The sequence below is a fragment of the Rhinoderma darwinii genome, chromosome 5, assembly GCF_050947455.1.
Source record: "Rhinoderma darwinii isolate aRhiDar2 chromosome 5, aRhiDar2.hap1, whole genome shotgun sequence".
Lineage (NCBI taxonomy): Eukaryota > Metazoa > Chordata > Amphibia > Anura > Rhinodermatidae > Rhinoderma > Rhinoderma darwinii.
In genome coordinates, this window is record NC_134691.1 from 118,707,259 (window position 1) to 118,724,933 (window position 17,675).

The 17,675-nt window shown below is 38.1% G+C and overlaps 1 protein-coding gene across 5 annotated transcripts in view; it reads left to right on the plus strand.

The window, feature by feature from the left end:
* The window catches only part of CEP192 (centrosomal protein 192), a 223,014-nt gene extending 205,621 nt beyond the window's left edge, over nucleotides 1-17,393 (plus strand). For all 5 annotated transcript variants that reach the window (XM_075826454.1, XM_075826456.1, XM_075826457.1 and 2 more), the window contains 13 exons: nucleotides 671-780; nucleotides 1,660-1,801; nucleotides 2,807-2,982; nucleotides 3,904-4,027; nucleotides 4,158-4,263; nucleotides 4,475-4,676; nucleotides 6,319-6,398; nucleotides 6,763-6,858; nucleotides 6,965-7,084; nucleotides 7,760-7,872; nucleotides 8,005-8,128; nucleotides 11,172-11,230; nucleotides 16,544-17,393. In XM_075826454.1, the coding sequence (XP_075682569.1) occupies nucleotides 671-780; nucleotides 1,660-1,801; nucleotides 2,807-2,982; nucleotides 3,904-4,027; nucleotides 4,158-4,263; nucleotides 4,475-4,676; nucleotides 6,319-6,398; nucleotides 6,763-6,858; nucleotides 6,965-7,084; nucleotides 7,760-7,872; nucleotides 8,005-8,128; nucleotides 11,172-11,230; nucleotides 16,544-16,676 (1,585 nt within the window). In that variant the 3' untranslated portion in view covers nucleotides 16,677-17,393. The remainder of the gene's footprint in view (nucleotides 1-670; nucleotides 781-1,659; nucleotides 1,802-2,806; nucleotides 2,983-3,903; nucleotides 4,028-4,157; nucleotides 4,264-4,474; nucleotides 4,677-6,318; nucleotides 6,399-6,762; nucleotides 6,859-6,964; nucleotides 7,085-7,759; nucleotides 7,873-8,004; nucleotides 8,129-11,171; nucleotides 11,231-16,543) is intronic.
* The last annotated feature ends 282 nt before the right edge of the window (nucleotides 17,394-17,675 follow it).

A 17,675-nucleotide genomic window follows, 5' to 3' on the forward strand; every position in this document is an offset into this window, starting at 1 on the left:
CAACTTATTAAAGGGGTTGTCTGGAATACTTGGTTCAGCCATGTATTATATGGTGGCCTCTTCATTTGAGGTGTGTCCCGACCTGCAGGTTTCCTTGCTGATGACCGGGGGTTTTAGCTGCTGATTTGCCATGGGGTTCTCAAAACTCAAGAGGGATTCCTTTCTAGTAGTACTGTGTCTAGGACCGTTTGATATTTTTTACTCACAGAACATCATGAATTCTTTTTAGCAATAATTCAAAAACGATGATCCAAAAACAATGTGGTACATTCTGTATGTTTAGAATATTCTTTTTAATAACCTTTTGTACTTCTCTGAAACACTAATGCATTCAGTAGATGTTGGATTTTTAGAGGCATGGAGGAGCAGAATTGTGTTTTTCTAGGCTGTTGGACTTTTGATATTTTGATCCAGTTTACCCCATCATTGAACGTGTCCTTTTATAATTCCACTTTCAGATTTTTACACTACCAGATGTTCTGATAATTCACCACTGGGCTTTTTTTTTTGTCGTTTTGTTTTTGATAATTTGCCTCATTTCATTATGTATTTTAACTTTACTGCATGATCTTCTTTAGTAATTAAGAAGTTCAACAATTGCTAAACTGGTACCAATGGTAATGCAGTAATGGTACCGCCCTCTTAACACCCAGTATATGTTTCATTACAGAGCATTGCAATACAAGCCTGAATCTGCACTTAAAACCATTGCTGAGAATACCAAGTTAAAAAATATAAGATTTGATGAAGAGTTTCGCGGTGAACAACTAGTGTCTGAAGGTATATAAAACTGTCTGTATAATTGTCCATGTGCTAGTTGCTGTTTGTTTTTTGTTTTAAGCTATTTTAATATGCGACTTAGTATTATACAAATCATTGCTCTGAATTAACCCCTTAACGCAGCCTAGTTTTGGCCTTAATCTGACATATTTCACTTTGTGGTAAATAATTCGTAATGCTTATACCTATCCAAGCGATTCGGAAACTGTTTTCTCGTGAGACATTGGGCTTTGTTAGTGGTAATATTTAGTCGATATATTCAGTGTTTATTTGTGAAAAATAGCAAAATGTAGAGAAAATTTGGAAAAAATTTAATTTTTCTGATTTTTAAATGTATCTGCCTGTAAGACCGATGGTTATACCACCCAAAATAGTTACTAGTTCACATTTCCCATATGTCTACTATATGTAATCACCATTGCTTGTGCATTATGGCCTACACAATGGCTTGATACATGAATTGACTCTTGGTAAACCATAAGCGGATTATCTCAGGGGAGACAATGATTCGTTTTTTTCCTAGTACGTAATTAATATTATTACGGAGTGGCGTTTTACTCGAATGCCGTATATCCTCTATACATTGTTGCTAGGATATGCCATCAATGTCGGATCGTCAGGTGTCCGACCTTTCTGATCCCGCATGACCCAACCATGCAGCCGCCTAGAGAAAGCCATGCAAATCCAACAGAGGTTGGACCACTGCCGATCGGACATTGCCATCAATGTCTCTTTTGAGACAACCATTTAAATTTGATCTCCAAAGTATTGATTCATTTTTGGGGTGAGTAATGCTGTATTATCAGTTTAAAAATATTTTTACCGGTTAAATACATTAAAGCAGATTTTGAGTCTTCTGTTTTTTTTCTTTTTCTTCAGTGCTTGATTTGCCACAGAGACCAAATGACGTTCAGCTTTTCTATGGGACTATGCACAAGGTTACACTTTCTGTTTTTGGAAGTGCTGTAGAAGTAAATAATTGTGGATCTTTGCAGCCCTGCTTAAATATTAATTTGGCCAGGTAATGCATCATATAACTTTTAATAACCCAAGTTTACCAACCTTAAAGAGGCTCTATTACCACATTATAAGTGGCCTATATTGTACATGGTGTGATCGGCGCTGTAATGTAGATTACAGCAGTGATTTTTATTTAGAAAAACGATCATTTTTGACGGAGTTATGACCTATAATAGCTTTATGATAATGAGTTTCTCAATGGACAACTGGGCGTGTTTTGCTATATGACCAAGTGGGCGTTGTACAGAGGAGTGTATGAGGCTGACCAATAAGTGACCAATCAGCGTCATACACTTCTCTCCATTTATTTACACTGCAAATAGCGATGTAGCTATATCACTATTTGCAGTCACATAAACACACTATAACGCTACTCATGTCATGACAATGAATAGACATTACCTCCAGCCAGGACGTGATGTGTATTCATTCTCCTGACCACTTCTGTAGCTTCTCTGTGAGTTACAGCACAGCGAGATCTCGCTGTGAATGACAGCTTACAGCGTAATCTCGCGAGACTACGCCTGCTATGCTGTAACTTACAGAGACGCACCACCTAAGCCCCGGCCGACATGAATGCAGCGCTGCTCACACTGAAGCAGCACTTCACTTATTAAGCCCCGTTTCAGGCCGTCCAGGTCTATATACGTGACCACTGCATGGGGCATCAGCAGTTGGAACGTATATAGCCGTACGGCAGTCATGACGGGGTTAATGATGCCATCTCTTTGAAGTTCTACAATTATTGCATCATCTGCTTCTTTATTCTATTTTTTCAGAATGACAATCCTCTCATATTATATTTTTTATTCTAAATTCTATAAATATTATTGAAAGTGTTTTTTTTTTTTTATCAGAAAATAAGTTTTTATGTATGTATTTTAGGCTCTGTTCATATTGGCGTTGGGGTCCCGTTCTGACGATCAGTCAGAGCTTTCTGTCAGAACGGGACCCTGAATAGACACAAACTGACACAGACGCTATTGCTTTTGTTTCATGAATATAGCCCTTTGGGAAATGCAGAGAGAAACCTTAGCAGTACGTCACTGGATGTGTTACCGGTCAAAGGCCCACATGGACCTCTTTTACCAAATACTAATGTTTTGTCACAAAATTCCATTCCTGAACAACATCCATGGACTGTCCAGCCAGAATTCCTAGTGTTGAGAGCTCCCACTCTTGGTATGTTTTTCTCAATGTATTTGTTTGTTGATTTTATGAATGGTTTAGGTGGGAGTCTACTCCAGTTGCGGTATATTCATTATTGTCTATTGTGATTACTGCTGTCCGCACTCTAATGTATGTGTGTAGCATCTTTAAACAATAGCTTATTTTTCCTGTAGTGACATTCTTATACAACGTGTATGTGACGTAGAAAGCAAAGTTCTCTGAACTAATATTATGTTATTACTAAAACCACTTAATTTGTGTAATCAGGTTTATTTAATAAAAAATGCAAATGCACTGTATATATAAAAAAAATATATAATAGGAATCTTATGCTTATATGTCGTAAAACGATATTTCTGAAATTTGGCATTAAAATTAGTTTGGCAAAATAAAAATCTGATTGTGCACCCTAAAGTAAGAGAATTAAATAGTGTTAATATAGAAGTAATTTTGTCCACGATCAGGCAGTCATAGGTTGTTCTTTGTTTTTGAGAAACCTGCTTTGAAAAAAACAATACCGAATACAGTTAATAAGTATAGTCTTATAAGCCAGACTCCTCTACAAGACACAACTGCAATATAATGTGAAATTTCACAAGATCAGAAGCAGAAGGCTGAGCGGATACAAAATCAATTAGGAAAGTTTTGTGTTAATAATTTCTCTTAGATATTCTTCCTGTAGAGTCTCAACCCTTAAATCCGTTTCTTTGCTGTGACTGTCCTATAATATATCGTATCTGATAATCTGGAATATATTCGGTCCCATTGATGCAAGATAAAACAAATTTTATTTTGTTTGGGTCTAAAGGTTCTAAACATTGCCTCATCTATGTTTGTTGCTTGGACTATTGGTGAATATAAAACATGTCAAATCCTAAAGCATCAATAATTTTCTTATTTTTAGTAAATTAAAACTACTTCTCTTTTTTTTAGGTGGTTTGGCAGCAACAGGCCATATCCAAATTGTGAACAATTCCCCAAAATCATTGCAATTTGACCTGTCTTGGCCTGCTCATTGTCTTACTATCACACCACAACATGGAACTGTTGAGTCTCAGTAAGTCACGTTCTTAAAGTGTAGCTCCACTTGTAATTTCCCACCTATTATCTGGCGTTGAGAGACGTTCCAGTTTTAATTCATCATAAGATTATACGAATGTTTTATATATATTTTAATTATTTTCCAGTGGCCATACAATTATTCTTGTGAGTCCAAATCCTTTGATGTCCACAAAGCAGACCATACTTCCATGGAATGGCCAGATCTATGTACATTGTGATATTGGGCAAAAGGTATTTTGTTTATAATATGTGGAGATTGTTGGTACTATTGAAAAATTACTCTCTATTTTGAAGAACTAATTGAAGTTTTGCTTTCTTACTATATAGAATTTGTTTATTCCCTCGCTGTCTTTGAGGTTTTGAATTTAAGAGATGTGTGGGGGGGGGGGGGGTTGTGTACCATCCGTCTCATTGTTCTCTTATTCTTTTTATTCTTCAATAGATTGTTAAAGTTCAGATAAGTGGTGAATGTTCGTTGGTGGTTTCTGCAAATGACGGAGTACCAAAGCCATCGTCTGTGTTCTCCTCTCACCTGGAAGCACCAATTCATGTAGCGAGACCGCTCTCTAAATCACCCTCCTCTAAAGTCGAAATAAAGAATCGAACTATAGTGTTTCCTAGATCCGTTGCAGGTGGAAGTTCTGGTAAACATTTGTTTTATTTTTCTATAAAGGGGGAGAGCGAACTCTTCACACCACCGTAATTATCATTTCCTATTCACTTTACACTGTTCAGCCATAACTTTTAAATCACTGACAGGTGAAGTGAATAATACAGATGTAGCCATCATTAACTTGATTCTGATAACTTGCTGCAGCGTAATATCACACAACAAAAGCCATTGAAAACTCATTGAAAAAGTCAAGATAAGAGATCGAACCATTGTTTATTTAATGCGTTACAATGACACCTGTCAAGGCCTGTGATGTATTAGGCAGCAAGTGAACAGTCAGTTCTTGAAGTTGATGTGTTGGAAGCAGGAAAAATGGGCACGCATAAGAATCTGAATGACTTTGACAAGGGCCAAATTTTAATGGCTAGATGAGCACTCCCAAAACGACAGGTCTTATGGGGTGTTCCCCCTAGTACACAGTGGAGCACTCCCAAAACGACAGGTCTTATGGGGTGTTCCCAGTACACAGTGGTTCGTATCTATTAAAAGTGGCCCAAAAAAGGACAACTGGTGAACCTTCAACAGGGTTATTGGGCACCCAGGGCTCAATAATGCGCCTGAGGGGTGTGAATGCTAGCTAGCCCACAGAAAAGCTACTGTAGCACAAATTGCTGAAAAAGTTAATGCTGGCTGAAATAGAAAGGTGTCCGAACACACAGTGAATCACAGCTTGCTACAACTGCAGACTAGTTAGTGCCCATGCTGACCACTGTCGCTGAAAGCGCCTACATTGGGAACGCGAGCATCAAAACTGGAGCATGGAGTAATGGTAGAAGGTAGCCTGGTCTGATGAATCACGTTTTCTTTTACGCTGTCGATAGACGGGTGGGTGTGTCACTAACCTAGGGAAGATATGGCACGAGGAAGCAGGCAATCTGGAGGAGGCAGTGTGATGCTCTTCTGAAAAATAATGAGTTTAACATTCATGTAGATGTTGATTTGACACACCACCTACCTAAACATTTATGACCGACAAAGAAGAAATGAATGCTGAGAAACAAGGAAGTAATGAAAATACAAAAAATACTTTATTAACATACAATAAATCACACAATGGTAAAAGAATCCATAAACCAACAGTAAAAACACGGACGCTCAGCTGGGGATTTACCCAAATATGTACAAATAGTACATGAAATATGTGTGGATGCCCCACTAGGAATATTGTGGAAAATGTGTAAGAGTATTATAGTGTAATTAGCTTAGTTACATGAATCAAGCATATGCACGTGCACAATGACACAAAATAAAGTTTATATATTTAGTAGCGATGCTGTTTGGGTTTAACACCCTTGCATCAACCCATTGAAGTCTATATATATCTTATTTCGTATTTCCTTTTTTTGGGGCATATTGATTCATGTTGCTTTTTCGGTTTTGTTACCTACCTAAACATTGTTGTAGACTGGAAAGTCACATTCCGTGCTTAAAAAAACAAAAAACACGATATTTGAATACAATCCAACACACACATGAACAGATTAACTCAATCAATGCAGGGAACATCAATGCTAACTGCACAAATTATTCTTTGTTCTATAAACTATTTGTAGTCTCCACACAGTTCCTTTCATTTGTTGTTTTTTTTTTTTTCCCCCCTCCTAACTTATTAGAGACTTTTTTGGACATTGAAAATCCAAGTGATCACGACCTTAAATGGCTTCTTTCCTCCTTTGCACCTCCTTATGTTAAGGTATGTTTTTGTTTCTTCTTTTTTCTAGAAAAATGTACACATTACCTCTAAGGCTAGGGCTTCACAGCATTGTTTACATTTGCAATAAATCACATTCTAAGTTATCTTATATGAATGCACGACATTGCATATGTACATGCAATTTCATGTTTCCGCGATATTTCAATCGCAAAAATCCAACAGTGCTTGATTTATCGGCTATTATCACAGAGATCACATTACAGCGCCTTCTCTAGGTGCTGACAAACGTGGCTCACAACACCGTGTGGGCAATATAAGGCTGTGGAGCCCTGGCCTAAAGAATAACTGTAACGTTCGTTTTGGTTTAATTGATTGTATTATGTGTCGGTTTGTTTTTCTCCAGGCTGTTGACCAAAGTGGAGATGTATATCGTGCGACGTATGCAGCTTTTAGATGCTCACGTGTGTCTGGAATTCTTACTGCTCATGAGAAACTAAAAGTATTTCGCTTAATCTTACCTACCTTCTGTTAAAAAAGATAAAATATATACCATGGCATTGCTCTTCTAAGGGTTAAAATCTGTTTGTTTTTTTTTTTAACTTTAGGTGCATGTTACTTTTTTCCCAAGAAACAAGGGTGATTATACTCAGTCATGGGACCTTGAATGTCATCCAGTTTCAGAGCCGTATTTGAAGCATAAAGTGAGGTTCCAACTCTGTGGAGAAGTAAGCAACAACAGCATTTGTACATAAATACTATGATGTTTTTTTATGCCAGTGTTTATCTTTTAAGAGAATTTTTACCCAAAAAGTTAAAAAGGACATGTTAAATCAGGACATGTTACCACCTGTAATCTATCACATCTAAGTTATGAACTTAGATGTGATTGTTAACAGCTCGCTCCTGCATGTTAGACACGCAGGACCCGCTGTCACTGAACCAGTCAGTCACGCAGGACCCGCTGTCACTGAACCAGTCAGTCCTGCGGACCTGATGGATTCAGGTCTTAGCAAACGATACAGCTGCTCTGTACACAAAGCATTTGTGTCTCAAAAAGTTAAAATAATTTTTAATAAAATGTATTTAGGAAGTTGCACTAATCACACTGATGCACAAAAACGTGTCAAAGGTATGCATAGCCTTCAACAGAAAAATAAGGGATCTCTGTTCGTAAATAATACATAACTAACAAACTTTGGCTACTGGTGAGCTGTGTACGTTTCATACAAAATTTAGAAGTAGGTAATATTTCTATATGTTGTCCAGCATGTCAATTTCTTTTTAAGGTGGATTTTTCACTAAGTTATTGCTAACTTATTTGTACCTTGCACTTCTATCTACAAATATTATTCTGTGAATGCTCGTTTGTATTTATTTTTATTTTTTCCTCACCCCTATAGGGTGTCAAAGATGAAAGCGAGTTGACAAGTTCAGCTGAAGCTTTTGTGAAGACAGAAGTTCATGTGAAACCAAGGAAAAGATCTGGCTCTGAGGCATCTACTCTAAAGCCGGTGTATGTAAAAATCTGCATGTTAGCCTTCTGAAAGTACAACTTTAGTATTCACTTGCTGGTTAAAAGCAGCAATTTGGATTATATTTATACACCAAGTATTGCATATTTTATACTCTTTGTTTTATGTGCTAGTCAAGATGAAGCAGTTCGGAGAGTGTTTGCCTCAGAGGAGTTGTATACCTTTCCATCTACACTTGTTGGTCAATCGAGCACATTGAAAGTAAATTTAAGAAACAACTCTTTTTCAACATATTTGGTAAGTATTTTAGTCCTTCTATTAGGTCTGACTAAACCAAAATGATGTAAAACATACTTTTATAAAGTATGTGCTTTACTCCCGCACCTAAAGCTTACTGGTTTTACTATTTTCGTCTGCTTGATTCTTTATGAAATGATTATCACAATTTTTCTCAAAAATAATTTTGTTCTTTTTGCATTTGATTGGCTAGTGAAATAGTTAATTTTTAAAACGGTTCAGCCTAATAATTACTAAAGGCCCTTTTACACAGGATAGTGATTAAGTGAACGAGCGGATCTTTTATGCGGCCACAAAAATGGGCGCTTGTTGGCAGCACATCTCCCCATGTAAACAGGGCATGTGCTGCTGTCAAGATGAAAAATGCATGTGGAAGAACGATCATTAACAATTGTTTCTGCCCTACCTGCGATTTATTGCTCCGTGTAAATAGAGCTAACGAGCGTCGATCGACACGCTGTTGTCAATTGGCGCTCATTTAACGGCAAAATATGTGCCCGTGTAAAAGGACTTTAAGACTAAAGTTCTTTCAATGTAGTTGAAACAAACAGTATCCTGATGTATGTCAAATGACACTTTTGGAATCTGCTTGACTGAGTCTATGGGCATGTTAGTTGGTAGATTTACCTGCCATACATGTCAAATGTGGTTTGAACCTAGCCTGACCCATACCTTGTCATTTATTTACAGTCACCTTGGTTATTTAGTGACTACTATTTTATTAGGGTATAAAGAAATATTTGTTTGCTAGCAGTTAATTGGTCTGTCTGTGATAGGTGACATCATTGTTTAGGCAGGATTAACATACAAGAATCCTTGGTAAAAAAAAAAAAAATGCTGGGTTTGGAAGAAATAAAAAAGAAAAAATTAGAAGCCTTTTATTTATGCTTTTTTTCTTTGTTTAGGTTCTACTTCTCAAAAGCACTGCAAAACAGACAAGAGTTAGGGCCTGTTCACATCACTGTTCGCTTTCCGTTCAGGGGTTGCGTCGGAGGTTTCCATCGTGGAACCCCGCAACGGAAAGTCCAAACGGAAACCTGCCGGAACGGTGACAAACGGAAACCATTAGCAGTGTTTGCATCACCATTGAGATCAATGGTGATGTAAACGGAAGCTGTTTCCGTTGCGGGGTTCCACGACGGAACCCTGAAACGGAAAGCGAACGCTGATGTGAACCGGCCCTTATGCCTGCTAGATTTATTCGTTTTGTTTTTTTTTGGACAGGCCTCCCGTTCACCAAATGTAGCATAACATGCCAGTCCTGTTCTCTACTGGCTGCTGCACTAAAGCACTGCAGTGGCTAGAATTCATTAAATGTGAGCCTAGTCCTAAAGGCGCCATCTTGGATGTAAACATTGATGGCCAATTCTGTTTTCTCTGTGAAGGTGACTGCTGATTGCCACATTAAAGGGGTTGTCCCCGAATCTACATGATAGGTGATAATTGTATTATTGCTGGGGGACTCACCCATCGCAAGAACGGGGGTCCAGAACCCACGTTCCATCTTCACTGCACCTCCAGTAAAGAGACGCGTGGATACAGAGGCGGGCGCTCCATCTCTGGGGACTCTACAGATGCGAGAACAGGAGTGCCGAAGCCACTGTTCTTTCACGCTACTCGACCACAGTGTGGAGGACATTGAATGGGGCGGCAGTCAAGCCTACGCGCTGCCACTTTATTCAATGTCTATGTGAGTGACTGAAACAGCCCAGCGACTTTGAATAAAGCGGCAGCGCATATGCTCGACCGCCACTTCATTCAGTGTCCTCCTCACTGTGGTCGAGCAGCGAGAAGGAATAGGGGCTTCGGAACTCCTGTTCTGGCGATCGGTGAAACCCTCAGCGATCAAATAATATCACCTTTCCTGTAGATAGGTGATCATTTTTCGTTCTGGTAAAACCCATTTAAGGGATAGAATGAGACTGATGTGCAATACTAGGCACAGCTGCCTGTATGGATGAACCACTGTGCCTGTGTAAACAATGATTGGTAGAGCCACGGTCCCTTCATTGTGATGTTTGGCGGGTGGACCGGAGTTTTGACCCCTACCAATCAAATATAGATGACCTATTCTGAGAATAGGACATCAATGTATCACATCCTGGAGCACTCCTTAACCCCTTGGTGACGTCCACCATACATTTACGGCGCTGGCACTATGAAGCTAATACGGCGCTGGGGTGGTGCAGGTACCGAACTGTGCCCGCCCAATACTCAGTGTATGTCCGTTGATTCTCTCCTCCGATCCTGGCCATTTGAACCCTCAGATAATGCAGCCAATAGCGACCGCAACCTCTAAGTGGTTAGACACAAGGTATTGCAATATATTATTAAAGCGATGACGCATGGTAAATTCTGGAAAAAAATATTAAAGTTCACTATAAAATGAACGCATTATTTATCACGCATGGTAAATGCAATTGTTTTTTTTATCACCCCCTCCCAAAAAAATGGCATAAAAGTTAATGAATAATCCATTTGTACCCCAAAATGGTATCAATGAAACTTACAGCTCGTCTTGCAAAAAAAACAAGTCTTCATGAAGCTCCGTCAATTTCAAAAAAAAATTATGGTTCTTGGAATGCGGCGTCACAAAGAAACTATTTTTAAAGAAAGTGTTTTATTCTGCAAAAGTAGTAAAATCGAAAAAACACTACATTTTGTTATCACCTAAATCTTACTAACCTGCAAACTGGTTAGCGGTGATCACTGTAAAAACAAAACCGAAAGAACAATAGTCCAATTACGGTTTTAATCCACCCCCCAAAAAAAAAAATCTGTTACTAAATCATGTACACACCAACACACTTATTTCAGGCTCACAGCTCGGCCCATCATTTTTATCAGAAGTTTGTCTCCGAAGCAGGAATACACATTGAGTTTCATTAAAATATGTACAATTCAACATTTTTTACAGTTGTCTGAAAGTAGGGAATGGTTAAGATATTTCTTTCTGCATGAAATCTGCATGAAATGTTTTGCTGAGAAAAATAATCTGCATGGGCATGTGTTTAAAAGAAAATAATCTTGTATTAACTTCCAGTTAAGATTTGTAAGTCCAAAAGAGCCGTTTCACATGAAGCATTCAAAGTATTCCCTTAGGTAAGTGAGTTTGTTCTTACTTTAAGTGTGACACTAACAAATGTTATTGTTAGACCTCATTCACACAATGCACGTTTTGTCAGTGTTTTACATTAATATTGTAAAGCCAAAACTAGAAGTGAATCCCATGCTCTGCAAATGTAGTGGAAAGATTTATGCTTCTTTTCTTCCTTGATTCCTGATTTTAGCATCAAAATACTGATCAAATCTGCAATGTGTGAATGAGAAGTTTGATCAGACGTTGCAGTGACCTTTTCTTAAAAAAAGAGGTGACCCCTGCTTTGACTCTGGAGCTTCTGCCCCTGATGAGGGAAAAGGGTCCAGTGATTTAAACTTACTGTATGCAAATAGCTGACTTCTTATGTAATTTATTATTAGTCTTATGTAATGTATGGCAGCGTCAGCAATCTGCTTTACTACACATTATCATGTTCAAAAGCTCCATGGAAATAAAAAAAACGACAAAATATGATCTACCTACAAGTTGTTGGTCTTTTTGCATACATGGTGCTTGTGGGTTCTGAGCACTTTTACCTGTATCTGAAGTGGAGGCTCCTGTTGTCACGGTGGAAAGAAATACAATTTTTTATGATGTTAGCCGAACATGACCGATCCCCCTGATAATGTATGTAAATGGTGCTGCTTGTTGGCATGTTTTATTTCAAAATGCTGAGGCTCTTTAACAGCTTTGTGTTTTGGAGTAAATGATTATTATATTCACAATTTTCGTTTTTTGATAAAAATAATATTGTCTCAATCTTGGGAATGTTGCTAATGAAGTGGGTTGGGTGTGATTGTTTTTCTAAATACTGTCATAGTGTCCATTTACTAAAGCTGGAATAGAAGTAATAAAACAAAGCCAAAAAATTCTAAATCCCAAGTTGCTGTCACGTGTAATAAATCTTCTCTGGTAATACTGAAGATGTTAATTTCTGGCCTCTTTTAGAATTTGGGTAGCTTTATATGTAATTGATTTGATCATACTTCAGCTTAGATCCGCATTCAGGACATCACAGGAGCCGCTGAAAATTAAGCCCAGCAGACTGCCGTCTGTCGGATTTTACTATGAACGGGATTCCGCTTCCTGCTATGTATTGTAATACATGCAGGCTCTGGAGCAAAAACTGTAAAAAAAAATTATTTTTTAATAGGATTTTATTAAAAAATTCTGCAATTTTTTATTTTTATTTAAAGGGGTCCATAGCATTTAAATACTGTTTCAATCATCTGCCAATGTACTAGCAAGATGCCGACAAGCTGCAATTTGGGAAACACCAACACATAATAAATGTAACCACTAGTACTCCTACCAGTTCAGGGACGGGCTGGCTGCCTAGTGTTACAAGTGCTCACATAAAGCTAATCACACACTCTTATACTCCTTTTTTTTTATTTATTTTTTTCAACTGGGCAATACATACAGTCCTGGCCAAAAGTTGAGACTGACACAAATTTAGCTTTTTGCAAAGTTTGCTCCTTCAGTTTTTATAGTGGCAATTTGAATTCGCTCTATATTAGATTAATTGCATAGTCATTCCTTGTCTTAAAAATTAATTCTGTCGGCTCCGCTATTGATTCTGTCAAAAAAACTGAAACCTGCCGGAATGGTGTCAAACGGAATCCAGGTGATATCAATGGTGATGCAAACGTAAGCTAAGGTTTCCGTTTGCTTTTCCATTGAGGGGTTCCACGACGGAAACCTCTGACGGAACCCCTCAACGGAAAGCCAACGCTGATGTGAACAGGCCCTTAATCACAAAAAAAAACATTTCCACTGCATTTTAGCCCTGCCACAAAATGACCTAACATCATTATAGTGAACTTCTCGTTAGATCAGGAGAAAGTATTAATGAGGATAAGGCAGCTGATATTGCTCTGTCATGCTGATTTAATTATAAGAGCAGACTGGTTGCTTAAGGCTTCGTTCACATCTGTACCAGGCTCCTGTTCTGACGTTCTGTCGGAGCGGGACCCTGACTGACACAAACGGAAACCAAAGGTTTCCGTTTCCATTACCATTGATTTCAATGACTACGCTATTGATTCCGTCAAAACGACGGAACCCTTGCACAACGGAGACAAATGGAAACCATTGGCAGCAGATCCGTCACTATTGAAATCAATGGTGATCGAAACGGAAACCTATGGTTTCCGTGTGTCAGTCAGGGTCCCGCTCCGTCAGAACGGGACATTAACCCCTACCTGCATGAGTCAGTAACTACATAGTCGCGGGAGGTTACTTCCCGCACGAGGACGTACAGTTACTGAGTTGTTTCCGGTGCACACTGTCAGAGAATGTGTGCACCAGGAACCGGGAGGTCAGCTGTCGCTGACACTCCACTCTTGCCGGCCAGCGGTCCTTTGCCGCTGATTTTGTCAATTAACCACTTAATTGCGGCAATCGCCGCATTTTAGGGGTTTCTAGCATATCTGCAGACCACGGTCTGAAATCGCGGGGTTTGCCGATAGTTCACATGGCAAATGGAGGCTAAACAGTGGCCTCCATGTCTGCCATGGACGGAAGCCCATCAGGACCAACCTCCGGCTGGTCCTGATAGGCTTTCTGTCAGAGTGACAGGAAGTCACTGTCGTTCTCGATGCACACTGTCTGCGACACGGTGTGCATCGGGAACCAGGAGGTCAGCTGTCCCCGCTCATCGCCGCTGATTTCTGCAATTAACCCACCACATTTAGGGTGTTTTGTACCACATCGCCAGCCCCCATTCAATTCTGGTGGTTGCTGATGCTTGAGATGGCATCCGGAGGCCAGGCAACGACCTCCGGGTCAGCCATGTATGGAAGCCCATGAGGACCAGCCTCTAGCTGGTCCTCGTAGACTTACTGTCAGAGTGACTATGACGTCACACTGACAATTGGAATACGTTACACTACCTAGGTAGCGCTCAGAGCTTCAGGTAAAAAAGGAACGTGTAAAATGTAAAAGAAAAAGTTACTAAAAATGTTTTATAATAGAGGGAAAAGAAACAACTTAATTTTACACTAAGTCTTTTATTATAGGATAAAATGAAACCGTTAAAAAAAGTACACATATTTGGTATCACCGCGTTCGTAAGACCCAAACGATAAAACTGTTATTTTTCCGCACTGTGAACAGCACAAACAGGATAAATGAAAAACTATGCCAGCATCGCTATTTTTTGGTCACCACCCCAAGATTTAGAATAAAAAGTCGCATGTACCTCAAAATAGTACCAATAAAAACTAAAACCCGTCCCGCAAAAAACAAGTCCTCACACAGCTTTTTTTGACTAAAAAATAAAGTTATAGCTCTCAGAATATGGTGACACAGAAAATAAATTATTTTATAGAAAAGTAATTCTATTGTGCATATGTTATCGCCATAATCATTCCGACCTGCAGAATAAAGTAAAACGTAATTTATTGCGCACGGTCATCGCTGTAAGAAATAAAAAATTTAAACCGCCAAAATGGCTGTTTTTCGGTCACCTTGGCTCTAAAAAAAAATTCATAAAAAGTGATCAGGAAGTTGTATGTACCATAAAATGGTACCAATAAAAGCTACAGCTCGTCTCGCCAAGAATTAGCCCTCACACCGCTCCATCGACCAAAAAATAAAAAAAGTTCTGGCAATCAGAATGTGATGATACAAAACAATTGTTTTTATTTTAACAAATAGTCTTTTCTTTGTAAAAGTAGTAAAATATATTTTCAAAAAAACCTATATAAATTTGGTATCACCGTAATCTTATTGAGATGCAGAATTACTAACTAAGTTGTCGTTTTTACCGCACGGTGAAAGACGTAAAAGCAAAACCCCAAAAACAATGGAGAAATCTGTTTTTTACAATTTCAGCCCGCAATTAATTTTTGTTCAGTTTCCCAGTATGTTATATGGTATTTTAAATGGTCTCAATAGAAAGTACAACTCCTCCCGCAAAAAATAAGCCCTCACACCGCTCTGACGGAAAAATAAAAAAGTTATGGCTCTTGGAAGGCGGGGAGTGAAAAATGAAAAAGCAAAAAGGATCAGTCCTGCAAAGGGTTAGTTCATTTCTAATAATTATGACCACATATGCGGTATTGCCGCACTTGGGAAGGATTGCTTTACAAATTCAACGTTTTAGTGGACAAAAATGTTGATAATAATTTTCACGGCCTAATTCCACGAAATTCTACAAAAAACCTGTGGGGTCAAAATGCTCACTATACCCCTACAAAAATTCCTTGAGGGGTGTAGCTTCCAAAATGAGGTCACTTTTGGGGGGTTTCCACTGTTTTGGTCCCTCCAGGGTGTTGCAAACGCGACATGGCACTGAAAACCAATCCAGCAAAATCTGCGCTCCAAAATCCAAATGGCTTCTGAGGCCTGTGCTTCAGTCCATTAGCACACTAGGGCCACATGTTGGATATTTCTAAAATCTTCAGAATCTGGGCAATAAATATTGAGTTGTATTTCTCTGGTAAAACCTTCTGTGTTACAGATTTTTTTTTTTTATTACAAATGAATTTTCGGCAAAAAAAAGGAAATTTGTAAATTTCACCTCTACTTTGCCTTAATTCCTGTGAAACTCCTAAAGTGTTAAAATACTTTCTGAATGTGGTTTTAAATACCTTGAGGGGTGCAGTTTTCAAAATGGGGTGATTTATGGGGACTTTCTAATATAAAAGGCCCTCAAAACCACTTCAGAACTGAACTGGTCCCTGAAAAAATGGCCTATTGAAATTTTCTTGAAAATATGAGAAATTGCTACTAAAGTTCTAAGCCTTGTAACGTCCTAGAAAAATAAAAGTATGTGAAAAAAATTATGCAAACATAAAGTAGACATATTGGGGATGTTAACTAGTAACTATTTTGTGTGGTATTACTATCTGTTTTACAAGCAAACACATTTAAATTTAGAAAATTTTTTGCTAAAATTTGACGTTTTTCACAAATATTGAATTTATCGACCAAATTTTTTCACTAACATAAAGTACAATATGTCACGAGAAAACAGTCACAGAATCGCTTGGATAGGCAAAAGCATTCCGGAGTTATTACCACATAAAGTGACACATGTCAGATTTGAAAAAATCATCTGTGTCCACAAAGCCAAAACAGGCTGTGTCCTAAAGGGGTTAAAAGGGTGATGGGCTTGAAATCATTGTCTTACAATTGTACAGATTATAGGTGACATTAAAGGTGGAAAAGCTCTGAAATGGTTCGTCTTGGACTGATTTTGTAACATGACAAAAACCTGGCATTTTAACAGGGGTGTGTAGACTTTTTATATCCACTGTATTACTGTTAAAACTGTATATTGCATTTAACTAATTCATTCATTTTTATAGAGCCCACCACTATATCAACCTGCCAGTGAAATTCAAACCTTTGGCCGCTGGCCGATTCGAAGGCCGCCTTGTTGTTCAGACAGACGCCGGAAATATCTGTATTCAACTTGTTGGTGAAGCACAGACTAAGTAAAATGTGGATGTCTTCTATGGTGTGTGATTCTAGTATGCTGCTATGTAACATTCACAATGTGCTACACACTCATTTGTACATTTTCTGTTTTGACTTTCATGGTTTTTACTGAATTTGGTCAATAAATGTCATTGTGTCTCCCTAAGATTATGATAAATATCTTTTATAACAAGCTGGGTAGTAAATGATTTATGGAGCAAACGTGCATCCCTGCCATATTCCGGTTTTAAACATTTACCATATTTTTTAATTAACTTTGTTACCGTTCAGCAGCAGAAATATACTTGTACTGCTGCTTTTAAATCGCCAACGCAATATGTAAACTTGTGTTCTTTTTAGAATGGTTCCCTGTCTTGGATGTCAAGCTGAATTACTTTGTGTGTGCTGCAATGTACAGTTTTTTTTTATTTTGTTTGCTTAGATTTCACTAAGCCCGGATTGAATTTGCGCCTTGAATCATATATGAATATCCTATTGAAGGAGCAAAATTAGATCATTTCTGGATTTGACATTAATGACTCCAGCTTTCTTTAATATTTAGATGTGTGTATTTAATATCTTAGTGAAATATTGTAGTCCCAAAATGTAATTTAATATGCATTTTAGGTCTCTTTATTATTTCACAAGGAAGGGTTGGTTTGTAATTGAGTACTGTAAATCTGTATTTTTATATGGTTTGTAAAAGAAAAAAGTTGAAATTGATGTTTCCCTTCTGTTTAAAGTAGTTATGTTTCTGTATTTATTTTCATGAAATAAACTGATTTTGCATCATTACCGTATCACACTTTTTTGTTTTTTTGAGCTGCTGCAGAATGTAAATGTATTTATAAGCCTTAAAGGGGTATTCCCATCTTGATAAGTAAACCTAAAAAGCTCCAAGTAAAAGTTACGCACTTTTGTAAATCGCTTTATATTTTTGAAAAGCTGTAGTTTGGAGATATCAAGGCTCCATCTCCATGACATCACCTCTTTTGTATATTGCTCGTTGCCTAGGGTATC